The sequence below is a fragment of the Rousettus aegyptiacus genome, unplaced genomic scaffold, assembly GCF_014176215.1.
Source record: "Rousettus aegyptiacus isolate mRouAeg1 unplaced genomic scaffold, mRouAeg1.p scaffold_m13_p_5, whole genome shotgun sequence".
Classification (NCBI taxonomy): domain Eukaryota; kingdom Metazoa; phylum Chordata; class Mammalia; order Chiroptera; family Pteropodidae; genus Rousettus; species Rousettus aegyptiacus.
The window spans coordinates 90828126-90847538 of record NW_023416308.1 but is presented as its reverse complement, the minus strand read 5'-3'; the positions used below and the strand labels follow the sequence as shown (position 1 = coordinate 90847538).

General features: G+C 32.9%; 1 protein-coding gene and 2 pseudogenes across 1 annotated transcript in view; 1 reads left to right on the top strand and 2 right to left on the bottom strand.

Annotated features, from left to right (window-relative positions):
- The window catches only part of PRMT3 (protein arginine methyltransferase 3), a 104101-nt gene that overhangs the window by 23222 nt on the left and 61466 nt on the right, over positions 1–19413 (bottom strand). Inside the window, exons 12-13 of the mRNA XM_016138471.2 lie at positions 17183–17370; positions 15092–15178 (exon numbers count right to left, since the gene is read on the bottom strand). Coding sequence (XP_015993957.1) covers positions 15092–15178; positions 17183–17370 — 275 coding nt within the window. The remainder of the gene's footprint in view (positions 1–15091; positions 15179–17182; positions 17371–19413) is intronic.
- On the top strand, positions 5939–6054 carry LOC118603045 (annotated as a pseudogene).
- Positions 10033–10151, bottom strand: LOC118603501 (annotated as a pseudogene).

Genomic DNA, 19413 nt, shown 5'->3' with positions numbered 1-19413 from the left:
CCTCTGTGTTTCTTTCTGGATATTTCCTCCTAACCTAAAATCCCAGTCCAATAATCCTCTCTGCACCACTGTATTAAGATCTGCTGCTAAATTCATCTTTAGTTCTGTTTTAAAATATCTGTTTAGTTCTTTTTCAAATCTGCTATTTTTTAAATGTTTGTAATACATTTTTTTTGAAATTGATGATTTCTTTTGTCTTTGAACCCAGTAAGCACAGTTATTATAAAGTCCGTATCTGATATATCTAATACCTGGAGCACCTGGAGCTCTGATTTTATTGCCTACTATTACAGCCGGTACTTGGTTTATGCTGTCTTGTGTCCTTGTGTGACTGATTACCTTTGACTATGTTCTAAACATTATATTTGAAAACCTGTTTATAGAAATAATTTCAGACCTATAACAATAATCTTCTAGAAAGAATTTTTGTTTCTGCAGGGAACCTGGGGGAGCTAACAAAACCCCAGATCATCTTAATCTAATAATTGGGTTTGGTAGAGCTTCAGGCTTAAAGCTGAAAACTATTTTCTGGACCACCCAGATAATTTAAAGCTGGGCTACAGTCCATGCAAGGGCTCATTTACCTGGACTTTACCCTATTCTTAGGTGCAGTCTTTCAGGGTCTCAATGATAGCATTGGAAAATAAGGGTCCCATTTTTTATATTCCTATCCACCTGATGCTATCAAAAGGGCTGTAAAAGTCTTTTAGCTACTTCCTCTGAATTGGTAAATGCCTATAGGGCAAAAGCAGTCCCTAATGTCAGTCTCATTCTTTGGATTTCCTTCTTCTCTGAATCTTGACTACCTTCAAATAGACAGTATTTTATATATTTTTAGCTCTTACAGCTGTTCTCAGCAAAAGGGTCATTATATTTTATGTAGTCCACCACTACAGAAGCCAGATTCTTTAGTGCACTGTTTCCCCCCACCCCTCCTTTAGGCCCCCTGCCTATTACACTTTCCTCTATTCTTTAAACCAGTTCCTTCTCACTTGTTATGTCTCAGTTTAAATGCTACTTCTTCTGGGCAGCCTTCCTTAATATCGCAGAGTAGATTCTAATACATCCATTAGATGTTCCTGCATTCCCTGTAATAATACTGTATTCATAATTCTTTTTGTTCCATTTCTTTTGTTCAATTGTAGACCCTTATATAGATTCTAAAGGGCAATCTCACCATATCTGTGTTCACCTCCAAGCATAATGCCTGAGCATTCTACCTAAACAGTGAAAACAACTACTTAGTTACAAAGGCATGAAATAACCTGGAATAGTCAGAGACTACAGGAAAGTTTTGTTAACTGAATGAACAAATAAATGAATGATGAAGTGATATAATATGTGCAAAAGAAAATCATGATGCTTTACTTATATTATAATGCCCTATTTTTTTCATTCAAAACTGATATTAGATGTCAACTACTTTAGAGAAATATGCCCTGATGTCTGTACCAACAACAATTAATGACTCCCCAATAACTTGGTACATGTGATATTAGGAAGGCTTTCGGGAAGAAGCCACGCCTAAGGTAAATCCTTAAATATGAAAAGAATTATAAAGGAAGAGTAAGAGGGTGTCAGGCCAAGGGTATCTTTTATATGCTTCTACTATTAAATTCTAGTATAGAGCACCATATTACAATTATCTATTTATATAGCCTCTCGTACTAAATGAGGTCTCTGGGGTCAGAGACTACATTCTTTGTATTCACAGTGCCCAATATGGAAGCTAATACATAGGACTAGTACTCATGTTGTTTGAATAAAAAGTCATCCCAAAAAGTATTTTTTTTTTTCCTGTGCTTGACACTTAAAACTTCTTGCAGCCCATGGCTTCCCGAGATTTCTATCTCTTCCTGCTTCCTGACACATCATGTTTCTCACTACCTGGCAGCAACACTTACTGTTTCCTTATATTCCATTTTTCATGCTGTTTTCCGAAGTTCCTAAAAACTACCCGCATAAGGGCTCTATTGGCCCATTCCTAGTTACTTAAAAGGCAGAAAGTACTATGGATGATAAGTAAACATTATGTTTTTAAGAAATAGCAGATTTACCAAATTTAAAAGTCAAGACAGAACCAAAAAGGAATTAATTTTTTGACTGCTGCAGAAGTTTAAAACTGAACACCATTAAAATTCCTAACCTTGAACAGCCATAGCAATCTTGAGAAAGAACAAAGTTGAAGGTATCACACTACTCGATATCGAACTATATTACAAAGCTACAGTAATCAAAACAGCATGTTACCGGCGTAACAAAAGATACACTGATCAATGGAACAGAATAGAGACCCCAGAAATAAATCCATGCCTATATGCTCACTTAATATATGACAAAGGAGGTAAGAATATACAATGGGGTAAAGACAGTCTCTTCAAAAAATGGTGCTGGGAAAATTGTACAGATATATGCAAAAAAAGAAGCTGGACCATCTCCTTACACCGTATACAAGAATAGACTCAAAATGGATTAAAGACTTAAATGTAAGACACGAAATCATAAAACTTCTAGAAGAAAACATAGGCAGTAAACTACCTGACATTACTAACAATAATTTCTTTTCAGATACATCTCCTCGGACAAGGGAAACACAAGAAAAACAAATACATCAAACTCAAAAGTTTTTGTACAGCATAGGAAACCATCAACAAAACAAAAAGACAACCGACTGAATGGGAGAAGATATTCGCTAATGAAACTTCTGATAAGGGATTAATATCCAAAATATTATACGAAAGAACTTATACAACTCAACGGTAAAAAACCAAACAATCCAATTAAAAAATGGGCAGAATACCTGAACAGATACTTGTCTACAGAGAAAATACAGATGGCTAATAGATATATGAAAAGATACTTAAGGTTGCTAACCACCAGAGAAATACAAGTTAAAACCACAATGAGGGGTCACTTCACACCTGTCAGAATGGCTATTATCAATAAATCAAAAAACAAGTGTTGGCAAGGATGCGGAGAAAAGGGAACCCTCATACTTTGTTGGTGGGATTGCAAATTGGTACAGCCACAATAGAAAACAGTATGGAGGTTTCTCAAAAATTAAAAATGGATATACCTTTTGACCTAGCAATTGCACTTCTGAGTATTTATCCAAAGAAAACAAAAACAATAATTCGTAAAGATCTATGCACTCCAATATTCATGGCAGCAAAATTTATAATAACTAAGATATACAAGCAACCTAAGTGCCCATCAACAGATGATTGGATAAAGAAATTATGGTTCATATATACAATGGAATATTACTCAGCCATTAAAAATTTAAATCCTACCATTTGCAATGACATGGATAGACCTAGAGGTTATTATGCTGAGTGAAATAAGTCAGACAGAGAAAGATAAATACCATATGATTTCACTTACATGCAGAATCCAAGGAACAAAAAGAGCAAACTAATCAAAAACGGACTCATAAATATAGTGGACAATTTGGTGATAGACAGAGGGGAGGGGGGTTGGGGGATTGGGAGAATGGGGTAAAAGGTTAAGGAAGTACAAATTAGTAGTTGGTAGTTGGTCATGGGGATGGGGAGCATGGCAGAGGGAATGCAGTTAGCATTAATAAGATGGCTAGGTGGAGGGCCAGTGGAGGGAGAGAGCAACTGGGGGGATCATTTTATGAACTATATAGATGTCTAACCAATGTACTGTATACTTGAAGCTAATTCAAATAAATAATTTTTTTAAAAATTCCTTTTTATGGTAAGGTGATCAAGCTCCACCAACTGCTACTTGCTTTTATAAGTCTTTAGAAGTATAAATTAAGAGAGGAAAATTCAAAGAAACTCTAACAGGAAGGAAAAGGGGGGCGGGTAGAAGATGTGATAAACTTTACTTTCTGGAGATGAATAGGATTTTTTTTATCTCTTTTGAAAAGTGAGGTAAAAAGATGGCTACTATCTCCCCACCCGAGCCCTTCTAAACAGTACCTTACACCTGGGGTAAGAACTAAAATCTGGTAGTACTCATTTATGTTTGTCTAGAAGCTGCATTTTAGAGGCTGTGATTTTTTCAAAAAATGTAATTATGCTAGCTATAAGTTATGGCTTTATATTTGTAATTTCAGGGTTTTCTGTTTGTTTTTATTGGTAATCTCTGCACACTGCTGAGTGAGGCAATGATTTACATCTCTAGGGCCCTGGAACTCAGTCTAACTCATCCCATACTCATGGGGTTGAATGCTAAATGTAAGAATAAGAAAAATCAGATTGACCACTATGATGTAGCCTTTGGGGACAAGCAGGACACATCATTTGTTAAAGAAAAGGGCATTCTGTAATAGTTACATCATTGTCTTAGTGACCAAGAAATTAAAAACGTGACTGCAAAACTGCAGGCAGAAAGAGTGATTTTGCTTTGAGGAGGAACTAATTTACATGAATATGGCATTTTGAAAAAAGGTTTCGTTTCTCTACTACATTAGCTGTTCGGGCATCAAAGAGTTTTCATTGCACACCTTTGCCTATAAAGAAACTGGTCTCTGAGGTGTTACTTACAGTCAAATAAGTTATGCTTATTCGATCCTGGTGGAATAAGTAAATCTATGAAATCACACAATCCTAAATCCCCATAACCAAATGGATAAGTTAAAAATAAAACAAACAATACTTTCTATAAAAATGCAGCAAGATAAAGAAGTGAATGGTAATATTAATTGGATCATCTTATGAATATTTTCTAATGTGCTAGGCATAGTGGTAAATGCTTTTATATATTATCTCATTTAATACTTAAACTAATATGTAGGATGTAGGTATTGGTATTATTATTTTCACTTCTCAGATAAAAAATTTGAAGTTTGGAGAAATTAAATACTTCTAAATTCATACTGGTAAACTTGACCCATTGGATCTAAAGTTGACGCTTTTAACCACAGTGCTACATTATCACTGTTTAAACTTTCCTCTGATTTTAATCATTTTCAGAAAACGACATTCTATTTCAAGATTGGTCCTTTGTTCCTTCAGTTTTCAAGAAAAGAGAAAGAGGAGCTGATTTTAGTAAACACCAAGTTCTGAGCCATCTGGCCTACAGAACAAAAATTTATTTTTCCAGTTTCTGACTCCTCTTCCCATTAGGACTCATCTTCATGTGAATATATACCAGTATTCACGAAGGTCTGAAAACATTAGGCGCTTTAGGATTTTTAGGAGATCTGAATGTCAGTATTTATGATGGCATCTACTCTAAGCATAAGTCAAAAGGAATCTGAACTGGGAAGATTACTTCCTTATATGTCATTAGACCAGGGGAAACTGCCTGAATCAAAGAGGAAAACACCTGGTCAAACTCATTTATTATCACAACCTAATAATTCTTATTGGCAGCCTCTGAGATAAGTCTAAGGAGAACTCCCCTGATATCTCTAATCAAGAATCCACTCTTATTAATTAGATTGTAAATAAACAATTTTTATGCTTATTGCTGTGCTTCAGATAAGTATCTCAGTCCTGCTTGGGTGTGATTATTTCTCTCATAAATTTATTCTGACCCTTGGTGTTTCTGATTTCAAGCATAACCTATCTAGAAGTAAATTATGATTATAAAGTAGCTTACGAATTTCAACATTCCACTCAAATTGTATTTTAGGACAATTTTATGTTTAAGTCCTTTTATAAAATACCTCAATTATAGGCTTCAGAATCAACATTAATGAATTTTTAAAAACACAGATTCAGAGGCCTTAATTACAGCATGACTTTCAAAAGAGGATCAAGCACAGGGATTTCCATCCACTCTAAGGACAAGTCATTTTACTCAACTTCAAGGTTTCTTAATTTGTGGACTCTTGGATTCTTTCTGGGTAGGTTTAAATAATAGTTTAATACAGGATGTGGTTCCCTAGTGCAGTGGTTAGCATGTCTGCTTTACACGCAGAAGATCCTGGGTTCGCACCCCAGTGGAGTCACGGTCCAGGGTCTACGGCCATGCCACCCTGAACAAGCCCGATGTCTGATCTCGGAAGCTAAGCAGGGTTGGGCGTGGTTAGTACTTAGATGAGAGACCACCTAGGAAGACCAGGGGCTGTAGGCATAAAAAAAAAAAATTAAAAAATAAGGGACTGTAAGCTGACAAGGTTCTTGCAAACTGTGAGGTCAACCAAGAGTTGCCTTGCCTGGAAAAAAAAAAAAAGGTAACAGAGTGTCATGTTTTATTAAAAATAAATACTTTTAGAGACAACAATTACATGCAGTCCAGCAAGATGCTCATACTAGAGAAATACTTGGCAGCTGATAATATCTGAAGAAATGACAAATGTGTTTTTTACTTCATGCTAATTATAGGGCACATGTTTACTAATTAAAATGGAGGGTAGAATCATCTGCACTATTTAGAACATTATTTCTCTCACAAACTCCTTTTCTTTTTTTATTAAATAGTTAATTTAGATTAAATTATATTTACACATAATGCTACTCCACTGGATTTGCTTTTTAATAAAAAGCTTTTAGAGTCCATTAACCTCAAGAAGCAGCACCTAAAATGTATTGTTAAACAGCATCAGTTTATTTGGGAGATATTTTAAAAAACATCCTCCTACGAAACATTCTTTGATTCTACTCTCATATATCATATCTGGACCAAATATATCACAAGTTTAACTTGACGAGACAGGCCACAGAAGAGCATTCCAATTCCCTACTGGATATCACTATCTGCCTACCTCAAAGGCATTTCGAATTTAACATATTGGAATCACTACTGTTACCTCTTTCCCTCATCCCCTTACCTAAACCATCCTCAAGTCCTATCAATTTTACCTTCTAGGTAGGTCTTAAATATGTCCACTTTTCTCCACCTTCACTAAAACTACCTCTGTGTGAGTCACTGTTATTTCTTGCCTGAGGTTTTATAACAGCCTACCCACTGGCTTCTCATATCCACTCAGGTCTCCCATTTGTTCTCCATACTCCAGCCATGGTCTAAGCAAAAGACCAAATAGTACAAAGCGTTAAATGATCTGGACAGCTCTCCACGTTTCTTAAATACTATGGTCTACTTGTTCTAGCCATGCTGGACTTCTTTCAGTTCTTTTTATTCATCAAGCTTCTGACAACTAGATGTTCTTTTTCTTGGTTTGTTTTGATGAACATTTTAATTGAAATATCGCATATATGCAAAAAATAGAGATATTTCTTTTAGCCAATGTGAATAGCTATATATTTTTTAAAATTTTTATTGAAGTATACCAGTATAAAATATGCAACACGTATATAAAAGCAAGCAAATCATTGGGTTATATTTTAGTGAACTTTTACAAAGTTCCAAATCAAGATTCAGATCCCTCCCAAGACCCTAGAGCCTTTATTATCTCCCTTCCAATTATTAAGTCCCACAAAATAGCACTGTCCTGATATTTATCACCATACATTAGTTTAGCTTATTTTAAAATTTTAAATACTGAAACTTTTCCGTATGTGTCCTTTTTGCCTTTTTAAATGAACATTCTATTCATGAAAATCATTCGTGTTGTAGGATGTAGTGAAAATCACTTTTTTTCATTGATGTACACTACTCTATAAATATACCATATTTACTTGTCCATTCAACTACCAATGAATGTTTGGCTTGTTTCCAGTTTGGGGCTATAACGAAGAATGCTGCAATGGACATTCTTGTACATGTCTTTTAGTGAACATATGGACACATTTCTGTTGTTTAAAGCACAAGATGGTTAAGCCACAGGGTCTGCATGTGTTCAGCTTTGGTAGCTATAGCAGGTAGCTGAGTTGTATAGAAACAACTTATCTCAGTGCCGTACCTCTGTCTCATGTGCATTTCTTAAATGCTAGTCACTGGTATGATTATTTAAAAATATCCAACTATGAAAAATTTCAAATATATATATATATATATACAATTAGAGAACCTCTGAGTACCTGTCACCCGTAGTTAACAGTTATCAGTATCTGCCACATTTACTTCATCTATACTCTCTCTGCCCCCTGCCCCATCCCCCATTTTTGTTGAACTATTTTGAAGCAAATGCCTGACATCATGTCATTTCTCTTCTACATACTTCAGTTTACATCTCTAAAAAGTATGGACATTTTCTTATATAACTATTATGCTTCTATCACATACAATCAAATTCTCAATAATTCTTTGGTTTATCTAATATTCATAAGATGCATTTTGCTGTTTCCCCATTAATTCCTCATGAACAGAACTGTCTGTTTGGCTTGTTGCTACATTCCTAATGCCTTGTAGCTTATAGCACATATTACTAATCAAAACACAATTACCGGGAATAAATTAAGAGATTTAAGTATTCTACTACCATCTAAGCCTAACTACAAAAGTTCGGGTTTCAGAAAAAAAGTAGAAAGTTCAGGCATGCCCTCGATCATGTGGTCATTTATAAAAAGAGAAACCTAAAACTGACTGTAGAAGTAGAATAACAAATAGAAATGCTCTTCCCCAACCAAAGACATAACATTTACTTAATGAAGCCTATTAAAATATATACCAGATGTCCCCCTAAAATCTATGATGCAAGTTCGAGACAAGTCTTACTAATTCTAAGCAGCACAGATGTGTTTTAATAATTAGTTTCTTTAGCTGATTAGCTTTGCAAGGTCAAAATAAGGTCAATTTACACCCAAAAGTACAAGGAATTGATTAAATATCTAGGAATGAGTTTGGAATTAGTAGGTTTTTACTGTCAAAGACTTTCCAAAAGCCTTGAAAGATTTAAAGAACACTATTGCAAAGAAATGGGCTCATCTGAATTTTTTTCTTATGCCATTAGAAAAATTTAAAGCTTATTTAAAAAGTAAAATGAAAACAAAGAGTACTATGAGTAAGGAATCACTAAAGTTTGAATTATAAACATTTAAATGTTTCTATTAATAACATGTGGATTAATCTTAGAAAACCATAACACAAAGACTTGTTTTGATTCCATCTGAAGCTAAATATCTGTGCCTATTATCTTTCTACTATTTACCAAGTATCATCAAAAGAGAGAGAGAGAGAGAGAGAGAGAGAGAGAGAAGAGAGAGAGAGAGAGAGAGAGAGAAAGAAAGAAAGAAAGAAAGAAAGAAAGAAAGAAAGAAAGAAAGAAAGAAAGAAAGAAAGAAAGAAAGAAAAGAAAAGAAAAGAAAAAAACATACAATTTATTTCTGGTTCATTAACTTTTGTTTATTTTTATTTACTTTTCCTAACTTTTAAACAACTCTAAATACCATCTTCTGAGAATAAATGCCATCTTTTCAAGAACATGACTCAGCTAGAGTGTTTATTCTTCAAAATTCACTTTGAAACTCAGCCCTTACTTTGTCTACCAGTTCTCAACTAGAAAATGAGCCATGCCAAATTCAGATCCTCTCCCCTTTAACCCTTTGCTCTGCATTGAGAGACCTAAAAATCAGATTTCCCAAACATATAAAATCCTGACTATGTCTTCCTCCCTAAACTTAGCTTTAGTTTGATGGTCTTCCTAGAAGTTGGCAAGAGGGTGGGGGCTGATCTTGTGCTCGAGACATTGGAAACTAACTGCTAACTGCAGTGGTACAAAGCCCTGACCAAACTCAACTCAAGATTAAATGATGAACGTATTAGTCCCTCATCCTAGCTACCAGACAAGTCAAGGCCCTTCTAGGGGAAAATATTACCCATTTTAGTCTGTACTATTCTTTTATACAATGTCTAGCATAAAATATAAAATTATGAAATATGAGATGAAACAAAAAATATGACCAATAAATCAAAAATTTAAAAAAAAGGCAATAGAAGTAGATTCACAGGATGATTCAGGGAATTTGCAAACAGACCTTAAAAGAATAATTATAAATAATGTTAAGACATTTATATAGAAAGATTGACCAAATTGCTTAAAAAGATGAAAAATGTCAAAAACTGAAAAAAAAAATTCTGGAAAAAAATATTTAACATTTTTATTAATCATTTATTTATTTATTTTTAGGCGAGGCAACACTTGGTTGACCTCACGGGTTGCAAGGATCTTGTCAGCTTACAATCCCTTATTTCTTTTAATTTTATTTTTTAAACCTACAGCACCTGGTCTTCCCAGGTGGTCTCCCATCCAAGTACTAACCAGGCCTGACCCTGCTTAGCTTCCTAGATTAGACGAGATTGGGCTTGTTCAGAGTGGCACGGCTGTAGACAAGAATAAAATATTTAAAATAAAATATTTTTGGATATTATAACAGCAGAAAGAATACAGATGAAGAACAGTGAATTAAAAACTTGGTGAAGAGAAATTATGCAAAAATATACTTATGAAATGACTACCTTTTCCTTCAATTTCCTTTATATTAAGAATAGGCTCCTTAATTTAAAATAAAATATTTTTTTTTGTGGTGGGAGAGGGGAAAAGTTTTTATCTTTCTCATAGAATATTAGCTATAAAATTTAATGACCAACTGTAATTCTTCCTCCAGAAAATACCACTCTTTTGTGCTCCCAGTCCCAGATCGCCATATCTATATACATACTGAAATGTTCTTAGCATCTGCCTCCTGTCACATAAGTACCTTTTCAAAACAGATAATTGGTTTTCCTTTCCCTTTCCTTTTCTTTCTTTCTTTTCCCCTTTCCCCTCCCCTTTCTTTTGTGTCCACAGATTTCAGACAAGTACTTGGCACATAATCAATATTTAATATTTGTTTAACAAACTAAAATATCTGTTACTATAAATTTATATTTATATTATAAAATATATTATAAATATATTATAAAATATAAAGATTTTAAGTTATGATAAAAATTAAATAACCCTCGAATACCACTGTACTCATATTTATGTACTTTAATAAAATCTAAGACTTTAAGAGGTTTTTAAATACAAATATAAACAAGTCTGCTGTTTGTAAACTATATAAATGTCTAATTACTATGTTGTACACCTGAAACTAATATATTATATCTCAACTGTAATTGAAAAATAAATTTTAAAAATGTTTTTGCGAAACAATGTAAAAAAAATTCTGCTTTTTTTTATTTACTCCATTGGTTCATTTTTAATCTAACAACTGTAGTAAAAGTAAAATCCCTACAAAAAATAATGTTTCTTGTTAAATAAGGTTTAAAAACATATTAATGGAAGTTTATATAAACAATATTATTCCAGTGCATGTTAATAGTAGAATAAAAGAAAATCTAATGCTGAAATTAAGACATAAAAATGATTGCTTTAAGAGATGATGTATCGAACAAAAACCTTTACATGTCAAAGATAACATTTATGTATGTGAGCATGTAATCTGATAAAAACCATTGTAAATATTTTCATTTTTAAGGTGAACAACTCATTTGTTCTATAAAAGGAAGTATGAATGTATACCTCACAATATACAAAAGGGTGTTTATCTATATTCTTAAGAAGCTTAGACAAATGCCAATAAAAATGATGCTGAAACATAAAGAGAACACTACACAATTACATAAATGACATTAAAAATAACTAAAACTCACAAAACATATTAGCTCTAAATTGTATGGCCTTAAAATATTTGATTTTGAACAGCTATAAAATTTCCATAAAAATAATAGACTTTATTGTTCATTTACTTCAAGATTAGGCAGGCTGACAGGAGAGATGAATAGTCAGTTGCTAACTAAATCTTCATACTTCATCCTAAAAGCAAAGGGGATATGACCTAAAGTGTCAGTCAATAACATATAACAATAAAAATTGCTCAGAAAATTGTTATGTATGTGTTACTAATATTCATTGGAAAATTATCCTTCAAGCAGTTACACAGACAACCAAGACTTAAAAGACATTTACATTTAAATATCACATCATGTTAAATTCCCCAAACCATAAAATAATGTATGTTAATGTACAACCTTAAACTAAAAATGCTTTCAAATTTCTTCTTTGGTGGGTGTAGAGTGCAAAGAAAAGATGTTTTTCCATTAAAGGTTCTAACAAACTTGAGAAAGCCATCTAAAAACACTATCAGTCTATAGCACACATGCTATTGAAATTAAATGCAAAAAGAGTGTTCTTAGCATCCTGTTACTTTTTAAAATCCAATTTCCTCTAATATTTTAATCAGGCCACAAATTTAGAATTTCATTAAGAAATAAATCGTTATACATATACTGAAAATGGGCTTAACTACTCAGAGAAATCATCCATCTTATTTTTTAGCTATGCATTCAAGTTTCAAGCATAAGAGAAAAAGATATTTCATATATTTGAAAGTTTGTACTTATCAACACAAAACTGAATACTTCATTCTTTATTCTATCTAAAAAAGCCACACCTCTTCCTGTCTCTCCTAGGCACTCTTTATTTTTAGTATTTTCGCTAATTCTTCTGACTATATAAAGGTGACATGAAGTTCCAACTAGGCACTCATACTTTTTAATACCTTTGTTATGAATTATTTCCAAGTAACCATTGAATAAACTACTCAACAGTAGCCTTAGAGACCAGTCTTGCATAATAACTAGCTCCAGACAGTTGGTAAGGAAAGCATGTAAGGAGCTGGCATCACCGCCAAGAGCAAAATAGTTGGAGTAAACATGAGAGGATAGTTAGGACTGGCAAATAATAAAAACACACTAAAAGCACTAGGCAACATAATCTTATCTCAGGCTCACATTGGAGTAAGCATTCTGGGAAATTTCTTAAAAAATGTAGATGCTTAACCAAACAACGATAAGTTTACTCTGAAAGCATAAAGAAAAAAACTTTCAAAGCTCTACTTCTCTATTGCAAAGAGGATGTGATATGTGACTTATTTTATCATGGAAATCTGTGAGTCCTATCTCTGAGGAATAGCACATTTTGGTCATATACATTTTCTTTCCCTCTCTTTCCCAATAACTGAGAGACTACTGGCCAAGAATAAAAATTTTCAAATCCGTTTCAAATATAACATGCAACTTCGTTTCTTTCAGACCTGGAATATTATAGTGATTTATTTTTTTCTTCACTCATAAAATAAGGAATATTAATACTCACTTCAAATGGTTATTATGAGGACTAAATGAAATAATGATTTTAAAGTGATGAGCACATTGCCTGACAGTCAAGGGTTCAATGACTGTTAGATATTATCATTATGAGAAGACAATTTATATTGACCAATTATTTGACAGAATAACCTCAAAAAAGTTAACAACAAATGTTAGGTACTAAAATTTGTACCTTCCACACCTGGCATGCAAACAATAAATATGGTTCAAAACTATACATTCCTCTCAGGTGAATTATAGAACTGTTTTCAGCATTAATCAGACATGTAAAAGTCCATTCCAACCTCAGGTCACCTTCCTCCTAAACCCCAGGCCAGCCTCATTTCAAGAGTTTCATATTGAAATCATTCAGACAAGTTGGAATAAAATGTAAAACTAAAAGGTTCTTTATAGATATAACAGCTTATTTGTAGTTCATTTTTTTTTCCATTTTTTATGGAACTCTGTACAAGGACAAATGCAGCAAGTACCTATTTGATACATCATTATTCGATACAAAAATTTTGATTACAAGCTTTGGATTAAAGAAACTTTAGCATTTTTTTTTTTTGGTTTCTTTCTATTTCTACTCAAATATACAGAATTAAAGGATAAATACATTTTTTTTTACAAAAGAATTTATTGTACTCTATCCCAAATAATAGTAAATAGAAAATAATTCTACATATGTATTACAAAACTTTCTACAGCATAAAACTACTGTAGTTAAAACTACTTTCCAAGACTCTTTGATAACTAGGGTACAAATAACCTAGATTCAGCAAAGCAGATGTGCTACTTAAAGATGTGTAATGAAGAAATGAACAGTATAAGCTGGGTGGGGGGATAGGAACAGGATGATAGTCAAGGGGTTGTCAGTGGTGACTACCACTTTCTGAGTAGGTCAATGGCATTAGGGTTTACAGGGCCTGCAGAGGTAGAGGCAGCTTTTTCCTTACAGCAGAGGTGGCTTTGTAGCAGGTCAGTTCTAAGGTGTGATTCTAGGAGTTGTTTATAGAAATTCGAATCATAGCCCCTTCCTTTAGCTCTCCCAAGGTGTCTGGAAATTATCTTATTATCTTTAGAAAAACTCTTTTAGCTTAAACGAGCTGATTTAAAAACTAAGCTGTCTGAAATTAAGAACCCTGACTGATATCCAAAAAAAAAAAAACATTTCAATGAAACTCAATAAACTCATCTGTCTATATAAATTTTAAAAATATGCACAACTAAAAACAAACAGTTTTTGAGCTCTTCATTACAGTTTTATATTTGCAAAGGTCACAGAAAGTAGACCTGAAATAATGGTGTTTAACAAAAATGATATGACAACTAATTTCTATATAAAAATTCCTTTATAGAATGGTCAATTGTCATTAACCAAGAGGTCTTTTTTAACCCTTACAGATTACTAATATCAAAACACAGAATCTCCTGGTAAAGGCAATTATCTAGCATTAATATAGATTTAGAAATTATTTGAGAAATAAAAAATATATTTTAATAATCTAACATTTCTGGCTATACTGTAGGTGCTTTCATATACATTATCTCGTTAATCTCTGTAACCAGTCTTCAAGATAGAAAGAATTACTACCATTTTTCTTAAAGCAGTTGATTATTTTGTGGTACAGATTACCTTGGTAACTTGAACAAAGTAACAAACTAGTGAGCGGCGGAACCAAATGTGGATCTGGATCCAACTTTTCTTAAGTCCATACTTTTTGTATTGCATAATGTTGATTTTTAAAGGAAAGGTAAATCATCAGTTTCCTTATTTTTCACACATAAATATGAAATACTATACCTAATAATATCTTATTTCTAACTCAATTATGAGGCGTTATCAGGAATAGCACAATATGAACGTAAAGTTGAATCCTCTCAATTAATTATGATAGGTAATAATGAAGAATCAATAAAGAAAACTCATTATGTAAACATGGTTTTCTAATATGTTCTCCTCTGAACTAAACTTTTTTGAAGTCTACTGACCTATTAAAATAGATCTGTTCAAGAGACTGTCAAAGGCAATAGTCTTTTTCATTTATCACAAGCTTGGTAATTAATTCATTAGCCTGCCAATCATCTTCACTGCTAGTGAAATTTATGAAAGTAGAATGAAGTAGCTTACCGTGCACAAGGATGTCTTTGTGATTTTCAGGGTAAAATCTGAAGAAAACTCCAAATCTGAGACAGATGTTGTGTGGCAATCTATATGCTACCCATTTAAAAAGAATAAAGGTAAGAATTTAGTAAAAATAGTAAAAACAAACTAAATACAGATAAACATTTCTTTTGTATGCAAAAAATTTGCTGCAAACCAATGTCTTGAAGGCTTTAATCATTCACACCCCATTCTGGGGATTGTTTCTAAATTTAAGGGCTACTAAACTCTATCGTTTAGTTAGACTTTGAATAGTTAGAAATGACAATACAGCACTAAGTCAAAGTCTAAGTCTTTTACTTAGACTTCTTGTAAGAACAGTATATATCATATTATGGCTCTGATGTGCTAAAGTTTTTCTAAGACACACTAAAGTACTTTCAAATAAAAAATGTTTTCCTGTGTTCCAACTAAAATCATTTTGTATACCAAAAAATGTATAGTGGTATACATTTGCTATAAATTATGTGTGATGACAGTCAATATTTTTATAGGAAATACCAATTTGAAAACATACTAAAGAAAAGGACAAAGTGTTTTAGAACTCATTTTATAACTGCATTTGAATATGTTTGTTAGATATTAGCAAAAAAACAATTCCAACAAAAAAGGCAAAACTGCAAAGATTCAACTAAAAAAATGGTCAAATATTCTTATATTCCCAACCTGCCCTGGTTCAAATCTTTCTCCATTTCACTAACAAAAGCAGATGCAATCAGCTACAGCAGTGTGACCAGACAGAGTACACTGTAAAGACTGTCAACACTGGACTTGCCATGAGTTGATTATGACACAGTGAACACAATTCATGGCTACATGCTTGAGGCATTACTCTATTCTAAACAGTTTGAGAAATTTTAAAGGAAGTTATAATGTGGTTGCCTTTTATTTGGGGAACTGAGGAACATAGAACAAATACATCATTTTTTTAAAAAAGAGAGGAAAAGAGTATGTATACTTTTTAAACATCTTAATTTTTCAGTCCTAAAATTTCTATTTCAACTATTTATTCACAGCAGTTTTTGGTATTTATGCAAAGATATCATTAGAGATATTAGGCCTCCTTTCACCCACCATAACTCTCCTCTTTCTGCTCACCTTAAGGCTGAGTTGGCTATAACTGTACACTCCCACCCCAAGCCAAAGACTCCAAATAAATCCCCTACTATCAGTACCAGAACACTGAACAGTCCTATAATTACTAACCAGGCTGTATTATTTTTTCTTAAGAGCTAAATGCAATTTTAATCAGCTTGCTCTTGTTGAGATACTTTATATATTTATTCTATGCTAATTTTAAAGAATTTATCCATTTAAGAAAATTAATAAACATTTAGTGAATATCTACTTTGTAGAGAAAATTTACTGACACTATGAAAGTAACAGTGTGAGTAAAAAGAGGAGACAATGTTTTGAATCTAACATTAAACAAGTTGTATTTATTTACCTAACCGAACCAAATTAAGGAGTTTTTAAGAAAAGCAATATCACTTTTCACTGTAAAGTTATTATTAAACTCATGCAAATCCGACATAGCAAAATGTACAACAAAACTAGATTATAGTGAAGAATAAGATATTCAAACAAAAGAAATTAATTGAAAAATGTAAACAGCAGGGCTTTAATTTCATGGACTTCATGGACACATTCAGTGTCACTACTTAATCTGAAAGGCTGGAAGAAATTTGAATGAGAAGAGCTAAATTGTGTGGAATATATGATATGAATGAATAACCTGACTACCACTGAGAAGCTAAAGTACGGCCAGGAGGTAGTAATGAAGCAGAAATGACAATACAGCACTAAGTCAAAGTAAAAGATTCAATCCCTAACTATAAGAAACTTCAATATATAAACAGAAGTGATTTCAATAGGATGATATAGTCAACTGGTAAATATTATGACTTCAAGTTACTTTAGACTGATTAAAATGGGAAGAGTAATTACTGTTTTGAAAGCCCACATGTAAAATCAATATATTAATTTCAAATACTGAACTCATAAATGAAAAAAAAATGGCAATATTGTTTTAAAGAAAATAATTGGTAAAACACATACCTTAATACTATCAGGGTCTGAAATAAGAGTCTTTGGATCTAAAACTTCCACAACAGCTTCTGGAATAACTGCTTTCTTCATGCAGGACATGTTAAAGCCATAGACATCATCCCAAAAAGCAATTCTATCAGCATGTTTATTCGCATCACTTACTGCCACAAGGCTGATTGTGCAAATGTCAGGGTAGACTGTAAGAAATAAAATACTCAACAATTTAGCATTATCTCCCTTTATGACAAAATACAATTTTTTAAAGACTAAATATAAAATATCAACTCCACCAATATGGATTACTAGCAACTGATTACTAGCAGTAGGGGATTAACAAAGGTATAAATCAAAGAAAATAACCAAGTTCCATCTTGTAATCTCTTTATAAAAAAGATTTCCATTATTATGGTGGTATAAAGATTTCACTGATGAGATCCTATTAAAATAATTTAAAAAGAATAAAACAAATAATCCTGAAATGAACATATTTATTAATATTAGACTTATAATATACTGGGGCTTTAAAAAGGTAATAGATCTGTTCTTTATATATTCCACTGAAACATGTAGGAAGACATAAATCACTTAAAAAGATATGACATATAAAAACAATCATGTCAAGGTAACAAAAAATAATACTACAAAAACCAAAGACAACTGGTATCCAAAGACCCAGAAATGATATATTTACTTGGTTTAATCCTGTTACACAGAAAAATTCCCCAATGATGAAGGGAAAAGCTTATATAACTCAGAGTGGAGGTCACTGAAATTCAAATTGGCATTACCACCCCTCCTGACTCCCCCCAAAATCGCTGTCTCCAGGAAGGCTTCCTCTTGGCCTGGATTTAGGCTTCTTATTTTCCCTACTAAGGATAACAATTCATAAAGCTACTCAGAGGTCAATAGTCGGGTGCCTTAAAAAACTAAAGCAAAAAAAAAAAAAGAATCATGTGATGGAATTTTATAGTCATACAGAAGACCAATTTATATAACCCTCTCTTATTATAAAAAGGAAATACTTTTGAGAATCAGGTATGTGCCAGATAAGTTATTCTAATTTATAGACTATGGACATGTCTTTACTGTCGAGAAACTTATACTTAAGACAGTTTTGACAAATAGATGGGCAATTATTTCTGAGGGGAAATGTAAGACATTGAGGGAGTTCACAGCAAAAATAGTAATACAGATTTGGCTACAGCAGGAGAACAGGGAGTATTATGTAAGATAAGAATTGGAGGCCAAGTAAGTTAGGAATGGGGAGAGAAAGAGTATTTATTCTAGGCAGAGCAGGCAGCATGCACATAGGGTCACAATTAATATATGCTCCAATATGAGAGAAACAGTGAGATATAGGGTATAAAGGTAAGTAGGGACCAAAGAAAACATGGCTGAGTAAACCACATTAGTAAATTAGACTTTATTTTAAGAATAATAATAAGCAATGAAAAATTTTATATAGGGTAGCAACTTCATCAGATTTTGTTTTTAGAAAAGTCAACTGGAGTGCAATGTGGAGAATGAATGAAAGAGTGCTAGACTAAGACAAAGACAAAATAAGAGATAGTTGTAATCGTCCAGGTGACCTGAAGTAGAGTGATGGCTGTGGGAATGGAAAGAAGGAGATATATGCAAGGGCCACCTAGGACGTGGAACGCACAGGACTGTAAGATTGGCTGGCTGTGGAGGTATGCAGGAGGGACGAGTCTAGGTTGAAATTTTTTAGCTTTAGCAGTTGGGCAAATTATGGTACTAACCATTATAATTGGGAATAAATAAGGGCAGACTCAAGAGGAATATGAGAGTTTAATGCTTATGAGAGAAATGGGTAAAAATATCCAATAAGCAGTTGAATATATAGGCCTAATTCAAAAGAGATGATCTTGGTTCAAGACACATATTTGGGACCATGAACATATAAATGTAAGTTATGGGAGCTCATAAGGTCACCTAGGGAGAGTACAAGACGAGTACCAGAATTTATGGGACATGTAGAAAAAAAGGTTGAGGAGAAATGGCTGAGAAGCTGGGGCCACAGAAGAAAGAAGAAATCCCAGAAAGTAAGTATTGAGAGAGGTGAGAGAAGAGGCTGATTCAGGAAGAAACCCTCTTCTAATAACACGTATACATCTTTGTAACTAAATTTTTAAAATAATATTTATCACCTCCACTGATAAATAACTTCAAATATCAACATTTACCATGAATTAAAAAACATAAACTACATTTTCCAATAT